The 18,988-nt window shown below is 44.9% G+C and overlaps 1 protein-coding gene across 1 annotated transcript in view; it reads left to right on the forward strand.

Moving 5' to 3' along the window:
• Positions 1 to 13,942, forward strand: part of LOC146202783 (rac GTPase-activating protein 1-like) — a gene marked incomplete in the record, with an annotated part of 101,138 nt that extends 87,196 nt beyond the window's left edge. Inside the window, 1 exon segment of the mRNA XM_084588334.1 lies at positions 13,663 to 13,942. Within this exon segment, the coding sequence (XP_084444460.1) occupies positions 13,663 to 13,714 (52 nt within the window).
• Between the last annotated feature and the right edge of the window lie 5,046 nt (positions 13,943 to 18,988).

Consider the following 18,988-nt stretch of genomic DNA (forward strand, 5'->3'; position numbering starts at 1 on the left):
CGGGGAAGATTAAATCGGGCATAGGCAAAAATCAGATGTATGAGCTAAAGGACAAGGAGGGCAATGTCATCACGAATATGGACAAGATAGTCAAAGTAGAGTTATACATTTACCAAATAGTAGCCGACGAAGTCAGGACAATAATGAGATTGACAATAGTGAAAAGCAGTCAGACATTCTGCCAGTGACAAAAGACGAGGTTGAGAAAGCTTTAGAAAGTATGAAAAGGGGGAAAGCAGCTAGACAGGATTAGGTAACTGCAGATTTGTTGAAGGATGGGGGGGATATCGTGCCAGGAAAACTGGCCACTCTGTATACGCAGTGCCTGGTGTCATTGACGGTACTGGAACCATGGAAGAACGCAAACATTATTCTCATTCATAAGAAAGGGGACGTTAAGGACTTTAAAAATTGCAGACCAATCAGCTTACTGTCTGTTACGTATAAAGTATTTACTAAGGTATTCGCTAATAGAATCGGCACAACCTTAGACTGCGATCAAGCAAAAGATCAAGCAGGTTTTCAGAAAAGGTACTCTACTATCAATCATATCCATACTATTAACCAGGGGATAGAAAAATGTTCGGAATATAACCAGCCTTTATATATAGCATTCATTGATTACGAAAAAGCATTTGACTCTGTAGAAACCTCGGCGGTCATGCAGGCGTTGCGAAATCAGGGTGTAGGCGAGCCGTACGTGAATGTGCTGAAAAAAAAAAAATTTGGTTAAGTTGAAAATTTTTCACGCCGCGCTTTCACCCCCCATAGGTGCTATGTATTAGCTCCCATTTATCTCGAAGCATTTTTCGAGCGTAATGCGGATATCTCAAAATTTTGACTGGAAAGATCGAAGGCAAAGGTCATTACCGAAAGGTGATAGGGGCTCCGAGCGAACGCTTTGTTCTTATACTAAGCGCCGAATGCAGTCACGTTCGAAGAGCGAATACAAAATTCTCGCGGATGCAGCTGTTTTTCACCTTGGAAGCAGTCACGTGAGCGCCGATCGCACGCGGGGGCTGATGAGTCTTATTGGGGCTTGGTTTAGTCAGCTGCCCTCCGCACGTGTATACCGGCAAAAGCGATTGAGTGATTTTGTGGTTCTATTTCATCGCGCCATGTGCACGAAGCGTTGACTGATTTTTGTTGTGTATGTGGTGTCCGCAACAAAGTTGAATGTAGCGGCGGCGACCAACGGCTTATGCAACGCGTTTAGCAGCTCGAGGGCACTTTTGTTGGGCCAAATACCAATGCGAAGCGGGCAAGCATTACCCCGTTCTTCCTTTAAAAGTTATAAGTTGAGTTTTTCCTGAGAATTTTTTTTGTTCCTTACAAAAGCTTCCTTTATGCAGTGGATGTCGTCGGACGTGACGGGCCGAGGGCCACCAAAGCATTTTCGCTTGTCGCTGTCGCACTCAGGTTCTGGGTTTCTAGAAAATTTCGCGTATCACCGAGAAGCAGCTCGCTAGGCAGCCAATCACAGAAGGCTTTGGGCTACTCAATTTCCGTCCTTTTTTTTTTTTCTTTCTCGCGCGAGCGAAGTTTATTTTTCTAGTCTGGTTTAAGCAAACAGCCTGCGGACGCTCACTTGCATTTTGTCTGATCCGTGCATATATGAGCGCATCGAGACAATTCAGTAAAAGCTTGGTAGGGTTGTAAACGAAAATAAAAAGGATAGTGTGGCTAGATATTGTTAATGTTTGAAAGGAGCAAGAGGAAGTCGCTTCTTGCATAGCAGTGTAGTAGTGCACCGCTGAGCTGCGACTTTTTTTTTTTTTTTTTTTTTATAGGGATGCATTACAAAAAAATTCATCACTGTTTTACCGTACGTCATGCTGTTTAGTGTTATAAACGGGATATAACGTAATTGTACTCCCCCTTGCCAAACGATGAGGCGGTGGTAACAAAGCAACGCTGAAAACGTGCCTCAGTTGCAGAGTTCCATCGCTCTGTGCAGTGTGCACCAGCGACAACGAGAGGCATTAGCGGCGGCAGCACGCGGCTGATCGCCAGGGATTGTCGCCAGAAAGAGCTATGAATAGTACTGGGGAGATACGATCTCCCCAGTACTATTCATAGCTTGCTTAGACGAAGTATTCAGAGACTTGGAATGGGAGCAGTTAGAGATAAGGGTAGGTGAAGAATAATACCTCAGTAATCTGCGATTTGCTGATGACATTGCCTTGCTAAGTAACTCGGGGGATGAACTGCAAATAATGATTGATGACCTAGACAGGAAAAGTAGAAAGGTAGGTTTAAAAATCAATATGCAGAAGACTAAGGTATTGTTCAACAGCCTCGGGAAGGAACAGCAGTTTACGTTAGGCAGCGAAGCACTGGTAGTAGTAGGCGAATATGTCTACTTAGGACGGGTAGTAACCGCAGATCCGGACCATGAAAAGGAAATAACCAGAAGAGTAAGATTGGGATGGAGCGCACTTGGCAAGCACTCGCAGATTATGACTTGCAGCTTACCGGTATCACTCAAGAGGAAATTATACAAAAGTTGCATCTTACCTGTATTCACCTATGGGGTTGAAACGTGGAGGCTAACAAAGAGGGTTCTGCTTAAGTTAAGGACAATGCAGAGGGCTATGGGACGAAAATGGCAGGGGTAACATTACGTGATAGGAAGCGTGCAGAGTGAGTCAGAGAATTAACTCAAGTTACTGACATGCTAGTGGAAATCAAGAAGAAGAAATAGGCATGGGCAGGACATGTAGTGCGAAGAGAGGATAACCGATGGTTGCTTAGGGTAACAAACTGGATTCCAAGGGAAGGAAAATTTAGCAGGAGGCAGCAGAAAGTTGGGTGGGCGGATGAGGTTAAGAAGTTCGCAGGTGTCAAGTGTATGCAGCTAGCACAGGACCGGGTTGATTGGAGGAATATGGAAGGGGCCTGCAGTGGGTATAGTCAGGCTGATGATGAGGAAGACAAAACTCGAAGACCTAAGAAAAAAAAATGTTTTACTTTATTTTACAGTCAACACATCCCATGTCATCCAGCACTTCTTTTAGGAGAACATGCACTTGCCACTTCTCTCATGTTTTAACTAATCTCAAGAAGGCCAATCTTTTATGTCAACTATAGTTATCTTGCCACTTAACCTTGTGTTTGGCACATGATGACCACAGTTGCTTATGCGCCATAAAACCCCATATAACTAACTCTATAATGCAAACATTGCACCATATCGTAGCTAAATACAATTGGAATCCTGCCAGTTCTAAGATGGACGAAAATGCGCATCATCTCCTTTGCAGTGCCAGAGTGGCATAACAGTATTTTCTCTTGTTAAATGTCAGTAAACTCTCTGCTGTGAAGACATGCTTTTGGTGGCTGTGGATGGCTGGTTTCTTACTTTCATCTCTTGCGCCTCGCCACCTCTGTCCTCGCCCAAGGACGCAGGATCGAATCCCCGCCGCGGCGACCGCTTTTCGATGGCGACGAAAAGCAATGTACATGGGCTGTGCGATGTCAAAGCATGTTTAATAACCCCAGGTTGTGGAAATTTCCAGAGCCCTCTGCTGCAGCATCTATCCTAGCCCGAGTCGCTTTGGGACGTTAAAATTCATGAACCATAAAAGCGAATGCTTCCCTGGCACCGATGAGATTGTACAGTTCGAAGAATGCGCTTTGTACAAATTGCATGTGAGCTCTTATACCACGCCAGCCTCCTCGTTTTCTGCGCAAGATTGAATCCCGGCCATGGTGGCCACTTCACAATGGAGGTGAAAAGCAAGGCGCCCATGTGTTGTGCGATGTTAGTGCACTTTAAAGGGCCGCTCAAATCCTGCTTGCGGCAATATTTTAATTCAAGAAATCCACAGAGACAGCCCTGATGAGTATTAGAGACAAATTTGAAAGCTTTTCATGAAGCGTGTAATTTACAAATAATTCTTAAAAAGTGCTCCTGGCGACCGCTCACGAGCGATTGGGGCGACACATCCCCGCATGCAAACTTCCCATGTCACGTCGCATGGGCTTGCTTGGCATGCCCACTCATTGGACGCTCTCAAGTTATGCGGGCGAGACGGTGCGTGGGGGATGGGGCGCCATCGCGACTTGTTTACTTTTTTTTTTCTTGTGTGCCGGCATGGGGGGTTGAGTTGAGGGGGAACAGGAGGAGCAGCATTTTAAATCACCCATATCTTCAGTGGTAATAAAGCTAGAAAGTGCAATGCTGGATGCACACAAAGCTATACGGATGCAATGCTGAAATCAAAACTTTTGACATTATGTCTAAAAGGAATGCTGCCGTGATACCCACTTTTTACTGCTGTCACATCCAGTTGGGCCATTGCAAGATTATGTGGTTCTGTGCGTAGGGTAACTTTTAAAAAGCTTTAGCACAGTGCGACTGGCATTCCGCTACGCGAGAACCACTTCCGCTGTCTGTGCATGTGCAGATTGCTCCCTGCGCCACACACCTGCCACATCGCAGACGCAGCTAGGTGCTGCCTGCAGAAGCAGATGGTGCTATGCTAAAATTCTCTCAAGTCTGTTTTTTTCTTTTAGACATTTTCTTTCTAAACATATTTACTGGGAAAGGCAAAAAGCTGGCGCATCATTTTTCACTGTACATACAGATAGCAGCGGCGGAAAATAGGGTGCCACTTATTACGCTAAGGAATAGTGTATATACAGTGCGCTCACTTTCCTGCAACTGAAGGCAATTTTGCCTTCGCCAAATGACGTGAGCAATCGCATCAATGTCCTTTATTTCAGGCCATTTTTCTAACATCTCAGCAGTCGCATAGTCGCATGACACTGTGGCCCATGATATGGCCCTTGGCTGGGCAGATAGTTTGCTTTGGCAGAAAAACACAACACACAGACTGCGGGGTCATTTACACTAATGGTCGCAAAGCCGCTGCATTGTCTTCCCACGTCCTGGTCAGCAGCAAGCCTTCATAATAATGAAAGTTGTTCAGGAGCCTTTCGCACGAGACAGGTCAATACCACAGGGTTTCTTGTTACCTAAAGGTATAAAACCCAACTGCTCAAGGCCTGTGGCAGGTCTGTGTAGGTCAGATAGGCTAGCCTGTTAAGTCTCTAGCAGGTTGTTGTCTTCATTACACTGTTCTTCAGACAGGATGTGGAGAAGCTTGAAGGGCCCATGAAAATCTGCTTACTGAATTATAAACTGTGCATTAGCAATAGATTTTCCATCATTCCTTGCTGCAACGCAAAACATTTTAAGCTAGCTAGCTTCATAAGCACCGAACATTTGGGCGACCGAAAATGATGCTCCTCCTCTCCCCCCTCAACACAACCCCCCCCCCCCCCCCCCACTATGGTGCGCAAGAAAAAATAAGAAAAGTCACGATGGCACCCCGTCATGCCTGCCTAACTTGGGAGCGTCCAATGAGCGGGTGCGCCCATTGACATCAGTGGAGAGGCTTGTGTGTGGCGATGTGTAGCCCAAATTGGCTGCAAGTGATTGCCAGGACCACTTTTTAAAAATTGTTTGTAGAGTATTGGCTGCACATAAAGCTTTCAAATTTGACTGGAATACTCACAAAGACCACCTCTATGAAGTGCTTGCATTAGAAGTTCACCCAAAGAGCATTTCAGGGACCCTTTAATGACACTATTTTTTTTTTCTGTTGTCTTCATTTCATGGAAAAGATCTTCCATCTCGTGTGGGACTTGCCTGGGGCTTTTTTTGTGTGTTTTGATTATGGCCTTTCCTCATATGTTGAGAAAATACCGCTGTAATGCCATTGAGAGGTCTGCCCCTGTTAGGATCAGCTTGTTCTGATCAGATAGGAGCAGCAGCAGGTCACTGGCAACCAGTTCTTGTCACTGGGACTCCTGATCATGAAATTTCTTCTGTGTCGCGCCCCCGCATTACTGATCTCTTCCTGTTGTAGATGCAGCTCAGTGATTTAGCCATATGACTTTTTGATGTCAGCAGTGATCGAGTTGCTCCTCAGTCCAAAGCTTTCAGACTTGCCATAGGACCCCTGACATATGTCACATAACAGGTCGAATGTGGAAAATCCTAGACTGACCTGTGGCACTTTGGGATAAGCAAATAGGAGTGAAGCCAAATATCTGTCCCAGCTCCTGAGACTTTCCTTGCTCCTCAAAGTGCAACTGAAGACCATTGGCCATGGGATGGTGAGGAGTGGTGGGCAACGGCCTCGAGGAAAGTAGCCGATTTCTTTCATGAGAGCATAGTCAGTGATCTCCCGTGATCACTGAAAATTCTGAGGGATGCCGACTCGCTGCATCAACCGCATCTGGGTAGCGAGTAGCTTAGTCAATCACGGCAAGCACATAGCTATTGTAATATAGCAGTTGCATTTTGCTGATGTGAGGGGCATGAGTTCGGTGATACAGTCGAACCTGGATATATCGAACTTGAAGGGGATCGCGAAATAGTTCGATATATCGATAATTCGATATATAGAAATCGGCTTGTGACGGCACTTACGATGCGAAAAAACGATACCGTATTTGTCGCGTAACCAACCCACTCGCATAATGAACCCACCCTCCACTTTTGCACCCGAGAATTTGAAAAAAAAAATGCGTTAAGGCCAGCTCGCTCACAGGCAAGCGATCTCAGCGACGAGCGGCAGCGACAGAGCGAAAATTTTCAAACTTGTTGGAACTGCGTCCCTCTCGCCGCTCGAGCCACCGCGGCAGCTCAAAACAAGGTTTCTTTGTCGCCGCAGCGGCAGAAATCGCCAGCATTTTCGCTTGCATGTCGATGGCACGCGTCAGTCCGTTTCAGTCGTCTCATCCACAGCTCATTGGCAGCGTGCCAAGATGCTGCGCAGCGATAACGTCAGGGCGCGTTTATCTTTTGATAGCTCCTGCGGTGGCGGGGAGCGAACTTGGCAGAGTGCCCGTGATGGCTTGATTGCACTAGCCTGGTTCGATTTATCACGCTGCGCTTGAGGCGGGCGTCATGATCGCAGCAGCTGACCGCACACTTTCGCTGATTCAGACATGCAGGTACTATAAATGATAAAAATAAATAAATAAAATAAACATCCCCGCAAAAAAAAAACCCTGCCGCTTCTTAACGTTCGCAGCCGCCATATCTTAAGCTATGCCGTGCGTACAGCACACCGATAAGAAAGAATGACTCTCGCAAAAGAAACAAAAAAAAGACAGAGCTGCCACTTCTTAACATCCGCAGGCGTCATAGCCACGTCCGCCGCCGCACGCTGAGGGTTCGCAACACACGCTGGAGAAAGCGTCCGACGTCTGTCTGAAAACGGGCTGAGCTGACTTGGCGCATGCGTTGCGCGTGCTGAAGGAGAGAGATAGCTCGGCAAAAGAATGGGCACACCCACGCACATGGCTTGCAAACGTCATGTGTTGGCGCGCGGGAAACGACAACTGCAGATGCGCGCTCCTTTGGGGAATGGGCGCGGCGCTGCCCAGACCAGCAGTCGCCGAACTGTCCCCTGTCATTCCTTCCGCGCGTGGCTTGAAAACGTCACGCGGCAAATGGCCAAGGGTGATGCGATCGTCTTTCGGGAAGGCACACTTTCCAGTGCGTGGTGCGGAGTTCGATATATCGAACGACCGGTGAAATTGAGTTCGATATATGACGCGGCTTTTCTATACTTTTACATGGGATTTTCAAGGGGATATTTCATGAGTTCAATATAACCAAAATTCGATATATCCGGGTTCGATATAACCGGGTTCGACTGCATTGATGGCTACCCATACAAAGGGAGTCTCAGTGTTGGGCATGATGCAGAGTTGAATGGGGCCAACGAGGTGTTTAAGGACAGTTTGTTGACAAATGTCACACAATTTCATAAACCAGTAAGGAGGGTCTTGAAAACATTTTTTTCATTTGTCAACATATCTTGTTGAAACTTAGCATGCAAGTGCAGAATATAATGCCGATTTCAAATATCTCATCAGAAAGAGAAAATATGACACAGTAACATATCCGTTCCTGGTGGACCGTTATGGTAACTTCTCGTTAAAAAAGATCTTTTAGGACGATTCGCACGTTTCCGAAAGCCCAGCGCACATGCTAAAGCTAATGAAATTCTTATGTCATTTTCTTGATCATAAAATGTATATAACAGTAATTAGATGAACTTTATAGTCAGTCTAAATACTTTGACATTGATGGCTAATCAATGTTTAAGTATCACCGGCATCGGTTCCTTTTAAAGGGCCCATGAAAAGCTATTTACTAAAATTATAAATTACGCATGAGCAATAGGTATCCCATCAACCCTCTCTGAAGCGCAAAACCCTTTAAGCTAGCTTTATTAGCACCGACATATGAGCAATTGAATATTATGATGTGCCTCCTCTTCTCAGTCAACTGAACCAACGCCGGCATGTAAGAACAAAAAAATTAGAGCTCTGCAAAATCTGCATTGGAGTAATGCGAAAGCACGGATGCTGCTGTTGGTTGCTTCTAGTTGCTTAATTCACTTGTTTACCCAATTTTTTTTTTTGTACTTTCAAATTGCGTGCCAATTCCTTCCTATGCCCTTTTTCGTCTCTACTTCCGGTTTCATGACGTCTCATTAATTCACTTCGTGTTTACTCAGTTTAGTTTTTGGTACTTTCAAATTGCGTGCCAATCTCTTCCTATGCCCTTTTTTGGTTCGAATTCAGATTGCATGATGTCACCTTAATTGATTGATTTAATAAACTAATTTAGTATTTGATACATTCAAATGTGGTGTCGAGCCATTGGCTAATAAGACCATTTTCACCTTTACTTTTACACTTTCTGCCTAATTAACTTATTGGCCTAATTATTTTTAGGAAAACATTACGTCACCCTCTATCGAGTGACACCACTCGTTAACCTCTACCACTTCTCAATTACTCAACAGCTGCGGACATGATTTTGCATGTTTTGCCTCTAATTAATTACCTAATTAACTTATGGACCTAATTATTTCTCGGACACAAGATTATGTCATCCTCTATCGATTTTCACCACTCATTAACCTCTACCACTTCTCAATTGCTCACAACTGCTGCGGAAAATGTTTACATTTTTTGCCTGTAATTGCCTAATTAACTTATTGGCCTAATTATCTCTCCGGCAGCAACATTACGTCACCCTCTATCGATTGACACCACTCGTTAACCTGTGCCACATCTCAATTACAACTGTTGCGGACACGATTTTGCGGATGCGGTCTGCAGACAGAAATCTGTGTACATGGCGAAGTAATGCTCTCACATCAAAAAAAGAAACGTTGCGACGGCGTCTCACCACGCCACGTCCCGCCCAACGTTACTAGGTTACTCTGCAAACTCCGGGTCCGCGGGTATCACCCTTTCGTACCGCTGAGCGGGGGTGCGCTTGTCACTTTTTGAACGGCGTCTGACAGTCTCCGGCCGGTCTCTATGCAAATGATGCCCATGCCGCAGGAACGTGCGCCCTATCTTTTGCCCGAGATTTATTTGTTTTCTTCAGTTGTGTTGCATATTGGTCACTTTCCCCTGTGAGTTCTCGCAAGATTTTAGTGACACAGCGGTGTCTGCACGCCCAACCTATGCATGTTCGTGGCACTGCCTACGTGAAACTTGGCTGTCCAGCTTGTTATCCACCCCAAAATCAAGGCCCAGCGCTTACGCAATGTCATCGGCACTTCAGAACCTGTTGTTGGTTCCGACGCATGTCTCAAAATATATGTAGTTATCGGAGCTTCAAGGCAGGGTGTGTAAAGCACCCATGCTACAGCTAGGATGTTGAGTGTAATGAGGGTTGTTAAAGATTGTTTGCTACATTGCATGAAGCTGGTTCCTGTACTATCATTTTCTTGGAGCAAGGCATAAAATTGGGCTACGGTTCATTGTTCCAGATAATTAAAATCACGCAAAGAAGACCGGATGGAAGAAAATACACGAACATGCACACAAGATCGTATACTTCCAACTGAATTTATTTTGTGAAAGCAGGTACTCATTTGGATCATCTAAATAACAAAATTAGGAACAAGCAGTAAAGAAATTGTGCAAGAGGCAGGGATAGCAACAGGACACATGGGCATTATGACTGCTGAAGTGTTCTAGTGATAAACTTGGAGAGCTGACGCAGTTTTCACCCCTTTAGCGACATAGAATGTCTCAATAATTTGTTTTTTGCTTTTGCCTTCGATAGAAATTTTTTGTTTGCTTTTTCAGCTAAGGTAAATAGCCTTTGCTGTCGCAGCCCTTGCAATGCAGAGAGACTACCTGTGCCAGCGCTCATGGATCTCTTCTGCACCAGAGCACACTAATTAAAATAGCACCCAGATTGTCCTTTGTAGGAGCGACCGCACCACAGAAGAATCAAACAGCATGAGATGCATTTACATGGTGACCGTGTTCTGATGATTCTTCCTGGATGAACTACAATCCTTTCTGCATTGGCTAGAATTAAGGGGATGCACGTTAGTTTGTAAGGTGCTCTATTTTAGAAAGGTGTATCCCCTCCTAGCCGGTACGAAAAAGGATTCCAGTTCCAAAATGATTCAATTTTTCTGTACTGAGCATATGTTGCCATTCACCTGCCAGATAGTACAAACTGCCGGCTAAGGAGCAAATAAAAGGTGGCTGTAACAAAAAAAAGGTCTGTTATGATTCTAGCTTTAAAATGCGCGCTTCCAATAAAATCTTTTTCTATGATTCAGTAAATTGTTTTATTATGACGTACATTTGTTAGTCTCTCCATTCGTCAAGCTTTACAACATCATAAACGGCGAGCTTTCACAGAAGTAAATCTGCATCTTGTTTTAAACAGATATCCGAGCCAGTGGTTCTTGGCTTTAGGTATTGGCTAATGTTTTCAGCGACATTCGAATGCTGGTGTTGCATGGCTCGCCGCTGACAGTAATTGTGGGCAAAACTGAATTAAAAAGAACACCCGACAAGCTACCAAAGAACACGGACTCGAGTCATCTTCAAAGCTGCATGGATAATGCTTCAGTTTCAGTCGCATGGGATCGTTTTCGCAGCTTCAACGCTTTTTTTTTGCACTCTAATTCTGCTCTTTTTGCAATAATGTGTCTTACTGCTACTACTTCTAGAAAGTATGCTTCAGCAGTCTCTCTGAAATATTTCCCCTGAAGCGCAATTATCTGTGCAAATTGCCATTAAACGCAGAGTGCTGGCTTTGCAACAATCGTGTGAGTAGGTTAACAGTGGAGGAAGTGCCACATCGCGAGCAAGATAGGAAAGGGGCCGCTTTTTGCCATGGAATCCCAGCAAAGTTCGCAAACTGACCAAATAATCTAGTAACGTTCCCGCCCGCGTAACTTGGGTGCATCCAATGAGCGGACGTGCCCAGCAGCCCCACTGACGTCAGTGGGGAGGTTTGCGCGCGGAAATATGGCGCCCCATTCGGTTGCAAGTGGTCACCAGGAGTGCTTTTTAAAAATTATTTTCAAATTATCTGCTCAAAAAAACTTTTCAAATTGGGCTCTAATACTTGCGAAGACCACTTCTATGGATTTCTTGCATTAGAATTTTACTGCAAGTAACATTTCAGGGGCCCTTTAGGGTGAGTGGTCAGTCTCAACGTACACACTCCCACATTTGAGCCTATAGTTATGCATCCAAACATTGCTTCAGCAGTGTAATGCATCGTTATGTGAAGATTAGGCCCTCCGTGTGAGCACAGTTAACTTCAGGCACCTTGAGTTGCTTAATGTAAGTAGAAATCTGAAGGGCATTGCTTCTGCAGCTGTGACCAATTTTGCACTCGTGATGGGTAGCACAATGCAACTGCAGGCACTGAAAGGAAACAAGAGTGGATTTGCTATGTTTTAATGGCTCGTGCAGTGTACTTTTAGTTGCGGAACTCGATGATGGACGTCAGTTTAGAGGAATGGCAGTTGGCCTGGTGAAGTAACTATGTCGCCCTCAGTAATGTTGCGAAATTCTCCACCGAGCATTTGAAAGTAGGGCTAATTATGTAGCTGCATATTCGTTATACACTTTGCCAGCATTCCACTATATATCATATGGCACCAAAATGTACAGCATTAGGTAAAAGTAGTGAATGCCATGAGATCGCCAAATGAAATTGCTGTGCTACTGTGCCACCTTGTACCTAATGTGCCTACTGTGGTTCTCAAAGAGCATGGATTCATGCATATACCAAAGGAGGTTCAAATTGTTAGTAGCTGGAATTATTCCGAATCACGACCTTAAATCTTGTGGGCCCAGGATTATGTTGGCGGTTTTAAAGCGATCTGCAATTCAGTTAAAGGACACGGTGTCTGCTGTGGCGGCAGCGTTTCAACAATGGAGGTGCAACGCAAAAGTTGATGTCAACACATAACAAAGAACCCCAGGTGATCTAAGATAATCCGGCCCTCTCAACAGTGCCATCCCTTGTGACATATATACATAGCACTTGAGAACGTCAACCCTTGCTTTTTAGATTTACTATCTTGCTGCCACCCGATTAGTCACTGTCACAACCAAATTTAGTATTGCTGCTGGCTTTGCTCACAGATGTGGGTTCATGTCACAAGATTAGTAGAAGCCATGTTTAATCACAATTTGTTAGCCAACCAGTGGCCCAGACTTTGACAGCAGTCCTGTCGATCACTGCATTTGTCTACTTTTCTGATGAATGCATTAACTTCTCAGGAGCACACATCCACTAATGCCATGGTCGTAACTAAATGACAGCCGTGATCGCTCAGTTGAAATATCTTCTCTGGGGATTGCCTGGTGCCACAGTTCCATGCGAGCCTGTGCCGATGGACAGAGCATAATCACAACAAGTCTGCTTCCGAACGCGGCTACGCAGGTATGCCACAACAACAGTCAACACAACTACTAAGCATATAACTTGCGACGACCGCCCACTGTCTCGGCCAGTGCCAGCATAGGAGCTTAGGCAACGCTTACTGTGGCTACCAGTAACTACCAAACCGTGACACAAAAGCCTGGTTTTTGTAAAAATCTGGTCAGCCACAGTGTCCACCACAACGTAAAGCACAGATTCTAACTCACACTTTGTGAGGTAGCTTTGCAGCATAAAATACAGCTTAAAACTTCATCAAAACCCAGGCCATACCATATTCATAGCGATTCAACTCTCCAGCTTTTAACAAAGAGTGGTCTCTGTGAAATGAGAAAAATGTTTCTGAAGCATTTTGTTTACATTTCTGTGTGCTGCACTTCAGTCTCGTACCACTAATCTGCTCAGCATGTACGATGTGAATTAACAGCATGGCAGTCGTATGAATTTTTGCAACAGGTGGTACGTGGTTACTATTTCTGAATGCATTTTATAGGTGCCGTGTGAAGTGAGAGACTGCTTTAAACATGCTTGTTTGCATATATTCCTTTTGGCACTAAGCCTGTTTTACACAGCCATTTGACTCGGACTCTTCTGTGGCATGTAATGGGACTTTTGTAGCATCTATGAAATATATTATAGGTTCATGTGAAACATTAGATCTCACCTTCAAGAAATTCAGAATGTCTGTGATGCATAAAATAGCCACGCATCATGGCCCAGAACAAAGCTGTAAATGCACTGTGCAGCTATCACAGATTGGGTGTGGTACTTTCTTTGTGGAAAGTTTTCTCTTGAAGCACTACGTTATCAAGTTGCTTTGTTTTGTGTTTACCAGATTTAAGTATGCCTTATTTATGAGTCTACTGCTTCTAACACAATTCTTTGTTCTTTATTTCTGCAACATCCAGGAGCTCCACAGGAAAGAAGAGACCAGCCTTTTATTCGCCAATCTTGAAGTGACCAGTCCATATGCAGTGGCAGATCTCAGCCTTTTATTCCTCAACCTTCAAGTGACCAGTCCACATGCTAGGCCAGATCTTGGCAACTGTTCATAAAGGCACACTTTTAAAATTTTATCCTATAGGACTAAAGGGCACAGCCCTTCATTCTCTGATCGGTTTGCATGTAATAGCACAAAATCTTGATTAATAAAATGCTTCTATCATGCTGTACTTCTATGCCAACACTCCCAGGCATCGCTTTTGCAGTCATCGTCTCAATAATTCATCGTTTGGCGACATATATACGGGGATGCTATGGCGTCCAAAAATCTGGCTGGACTGCTGATGTCCGTCATGCTGTCTTGGAGGCGGTCATCTTATGCAGGTGGTAGGATGCCTCGATGCGAAGCTGGTCATTGAGGCACCTTAGCCGGTAAGGAGCTGCAGCAACGAGCGGGAGCTCAGTGCATACGACCATATCGCTATGACCTCTGCATTGGGCCGCGTGAAATGCAGGCGGAAGCATTCGTCTAATTCAGCGCCTAGTGCCGTTGGACTGCACCGTAAGTCAACGAGCATGGTGACGATCCAGCTATAGGGAACCTGTGCTGGAGTTTTCTGCGTATCACCAGCGCCACCTAGTGGCCGTCGCGGCACTACCTTGGTAGGACGGCTAAGACTGCCGCGGCTGGAGGCGCTGAAGAAAACATACTGCTGCATTTAGAAGTGCTCTGTTACGATAAAAAGATTGCTCTGTACTCTATTTCACCGCTGCTGTACAAAACAGCGGCAGTATAACTCAGCTCAGTTCAGGAGACTGGATCAGTATGGGGGATTGTTGAGCTTCTCGTTTGAGTGCTGCTCATTGCACTTCATAACGTGGCTTCTGTCGTGCCGTACCGTACCCCTGCGGACAAAAGTAAATGGAGCGCACTTTTTCTTCTATTATTTTTCATGCGTTCGAAAACTGAAATTTGCAGTCGTGTTATGTGCGATCCGGTACAAGCTATGCCAGTGCCTTTTCACTAGGACAAATGTTGTTTTCTTAATCCAGTGTAGAAGGCGTGATTTTAATTTGAACGGAAAAGCATGCTCTGTTTACTTTGTCCGCACCTGTACATATAAAGTTCTGTTTATTCGCGTTTATCAATTGCACAACCTGATGGGAACGTTTTGCGAAGGGCGCCTTTTGGAACTGGGCTTGAGTGGGAAGACTGATGGAAAGTCAACAAAGGGCGAACGTAAGTGGCATCCCGATATGCATATTGTGATCATCTAGATGACAAACCGAGAGAGTTTGCAACCTATCTGAACACTCAGTATTTAGTCCAAATTGCAGAGTCGTGCACTGGCTTATCCGGCATGCTTTCAGACTTCTTTCTGCATTAAACTATTGCAACTCACCTAGTGACCATTCAACAATTTTTCAATAGGTCAGTAAGTGAGCTGTGATTGAAAAAAGCTCCACAATTAGAGAATTCATTTGTTCGAATTGTTTGCTTCAAATAAGACTTATTGCTTCGGAGAAAGTGCTTTTTGTTTTTAAGTTGGATGATTTAGCTCATTGGCTGAAGTACAGCTGACAATATTCATGCAACGTTTGTTTTACGACAGCTACGAATTAATCGGTAAATATTCTTCATATTCAATTGAGAACTTTCCTATTATAAATATCGCGTTTCACGATCTAGCTGCCTCACCATGAATGATTGTTATAAGGCACGCATGCTGATAACTGACCATGATTGCTCGCGTCATTTATTTGGGCACGAATTAGTATAGATAAGCCGATCTCCAGTAGCAGTCGGCGCACGGGGCTGGTGGGAGGGGGATAAGTCATTGTATAACCACACACATCCCCCCGTTGCATGGTGCCTGCGGCAATCGCATTCTGTGCAAGGAACAAAGCATAGAAACTTTGCTGTTTAAATTTTGTACTGATTTTTTTTCTCATTAACCACCGATAATAACCCTATCCTTCGATGTATTTCATTCTTGACTCTTAAGATAGAGAGAGACCGGGTTTAGAATAAGCAGATTTAAAGTATGACAACTCTCCCCCACGCTCTCACATTGTAGGGAACCGATAATTTCCGCCTTTTATGAACAGGACAATTGCGGCCACTTAACTTTTTACATTGCTAGCAGTGCGAGCCATTTAGATGCATGCTTCGCAGCGGATTTTGGTGTTATGCGCTTCGAAGAATAAACAAAAGACAAATAAACCCATCAGTTGCTTGTCGTTCGTTTAAGTAAATAGGCAAGTACCTTAACGAGACTGCAGGCCTTTTTTTCTCTACAGATGTGTCCAACGGCAATGCCCTAACAACGGTGAATTATATTGCGTGACACACGAAGCACCAATTTAATCGACAATTTTTCTCATGACGAAGCTAGTTGAATCATTAGTGTTCCTCAAATTGGCCGTAAGTACTGCATGTGTTCAATGTTCTTAATACGTGCAGTATTGCCAAATCCTACTGAATGTTATTATAGTAGTGAGGTCATTTCATTTTGCTGTGATATATTTACCCTCCACTAGCGATGCTTCATAGCAGGAGAATATTTGCCAGAAAGTGTGCCCATAATTCACCGTGCAGAGACGCTGTATTTTGCAAGCACCCAATAGCAAGAAAACAAAAATAAGACAACTCATAACCGTTTCAAACCTACGCGTAGTGACTTTATAACTTCCATGATGCAGCAGCGGCACGGCTCGTAGCCAAGATGGCATGCAGCTGAGGAGTTCAGGTGGCGCCTTCAAGCAATTAAAAAGGAAACTCCCAGTTCTTCACAACATTCAATCTGCGATAAAAGCATTACGCACGAAATAGAAAGCTCAAAAACAGCCGAAGGGTGCAGCCACCGTACGACGACTGGCATGCTCCGTCCTACTATACGCTTGCTCATTTTGAAACCAGGTGGCGCTGGGCGTTTGATTTTAAGCGTGCCCCCTGGGCAGCGCAGGATCCCTATAGGGTCCCCAAGCTGGAGTTTGCTACACAATGCCAGCGCTTTGTTTCTGGCGGAGGACCAGAGATAGCACCTCTTGTGTTAAGGTGTGGGAGAGTAAAGAATAATGTGAAAGCCCGGATGTCTGTCCCTGCTGTTAACCAAAAGAAATGATGCAGTCATGTCATGGAGAATCATTGATAGGCTTGTACACAGCGACGAGTGTTCCGGGTGCTGGTTGGGGAGCTTCCCTTTTGTGACCAATCACTTGAAGGGGCACACTCAACTCTGACAAATGTTTTAGGCAACCCCCTCCTTTTCAATGTTAATGAAAGTAAACATTGCCACCCATAATGAGCCAGCTGCTTCAGCAGGGTGACGACTACACACGATGCTACTGGCGGTATGGTGCCGGTCTTTGGTGCACTTTGGACATGTTCCCTACAATGCCACGAAACATAGCACCTTACCCCTTGGTTCATGCCGACAGCAGCCAGAGAAAGTTTGCGGCTGTTGTGCTATTGTCCGAAATCAGTGACCTATCTACCCTTAACGATGAGTGGATTCTAAAGATCTGTGTCATTGATCCAAAGCCGAGGCATGCAATGTTCTTGCAGGAGCAGTTTTCTCTCCTCGAGCTGAACAGCGAGGAAATGCCCGACGACTTTTGATGCAGGTAGGGACAGTTCTCCACGATAACCTTTGTCTTAGTTCTACAGCTACTCTGCAATCCCTAGTTCAGTTACACCTGTCGTTAGAGGCTGACTGTTCCACGATGGCCACTGCGGCATCATCAGCAACAAACAGCGGTACGGATGCATTACCGTGGTGTGCCATCACGTGTTCCACAGCGTATGCCCAGATCTCCTCGACGCCAATAGATGGCGCCACATACTGGTAGTCGGCAGGGTGACTACACCACAGATGGCGCCACATGCTTGTAGTCAGCTAGGGAGCCTACATCTTGAGTTGCAGCGCCCGGTTTAGGGAGATGACATCTCGTGCCTGGGTTGCCTGTTTTGGCCAAAAACTGCCGTCAAGCTTGGTGGGCTGCCATGTTGGTCCCCAGCTTACGAGTGGCACACTTTTTATATGTAGAACCAGGCTGAGGTGAAAGGAGAATTCAGCTGCATTAGGTGATTAGGAACTTTATGCGCTTTTTTGGGAAGGTCACATCTTTGTATTTAAACCAAAATGACATTTCTTGGGAAATATTGTTTGCCGACGCATTAAGTGTAGCATTACTCTTCTGACGAGCATTATGTACAGTGTCGCAGTAGCTGTGTACTGTGTTTTATTCTAGCTACTGTCATCATCATCATCAGCCTGACTATACCCACTGCAGGGCGAAGGCCTCTCCCATATTTGTTACCCTAAGCGACCATCGGTTATCCTCTCTTCGCACTACATGTTCTGCCAATGCCCATTTCTTCTTGATTTCCACTAGAATGTCAGTAACTTCAGTTATTTCTCTAACCCACTCTGCACGCTTCCCATCTCTTAATGTTACCCCTACCATTTTTCGTTCCATAGCCCTCTGGGTTGTCCTCAACTTAAGTAGAACTCTCTTGGTTAGCCTCCACGTTTCAGCCCCATAGGTGAGTACAGGCAAGATGCAACTGTTGTATACTTTCCTCTTGAGCGATACCGGTAAGCTGCTAGTCATAATCTGCGAGTGCTTGCCAAATGCACTCCATCCCAATCTTATTCTTGTTATTTCCTTTTCATGGTCCGGATCTGCGGTTACTACCTGTCCTAAGTAGACATATTCACCTACTACTTCCAGTACTTCGCTACCCAGTGTAAACTGCTGTTCCTTCCCGAGGCTGTTGAACATTACCTTAGTCTTCTGCATATTGATTTTCAAGCCTACCTTTCTACTTTTCCTGTCTAGGTCATCAACCGTTATTTGCAGTTCATCCCCCGAGTTGCTTAGCAAGGCAATGTCATCAGCAAACCGCAGATTACTGAGGTATTCTCCATCTACCCTTATCCCTAACTGCTCCCATTCCAAGTCTGAATACTTCCTCTAAGCAAGCTGTGAATAGTACTGGGGAGATTGTGTCTCCTTGCCTAACACCTTTCTTTATGGAAATTTTGTTACTTTCTTTATGCAGAACTATGGTTGCTGTGCAGCCACTATATATATCTTCCAGCACTTTCACGTACGGCTCGTCTACCCCCTGATTTCGCAATGCCTGCATCACCGCCGAGGTTTCAACTGAGTCAAATGCTTTTTTGTAATCAATGAATGCTATGTATAAGGGCTGGTTATATTCCGAGCATTTTTCTATCACCTGATTCATGGTATGGATATGATCGATAGTAGAGTACCGTTTCC

The sequence above is a fragment of the Amblyomma maculatum genome, chromosome 1 (genome assembly GCF_055883805.1).
Source record: "Amblyomma maculatum isolate TAMU_Amacu chromosome 1, ASM5588380v1, whole genome shotgun sequence".
NCBI classification, from domain to species: domain Eukaryota; kingdom Metazoa; phylum Arthropoda; class Arachnida; order Ixodida; family Ixodidae; genus Amblyomma; species Amblyomma maculatum.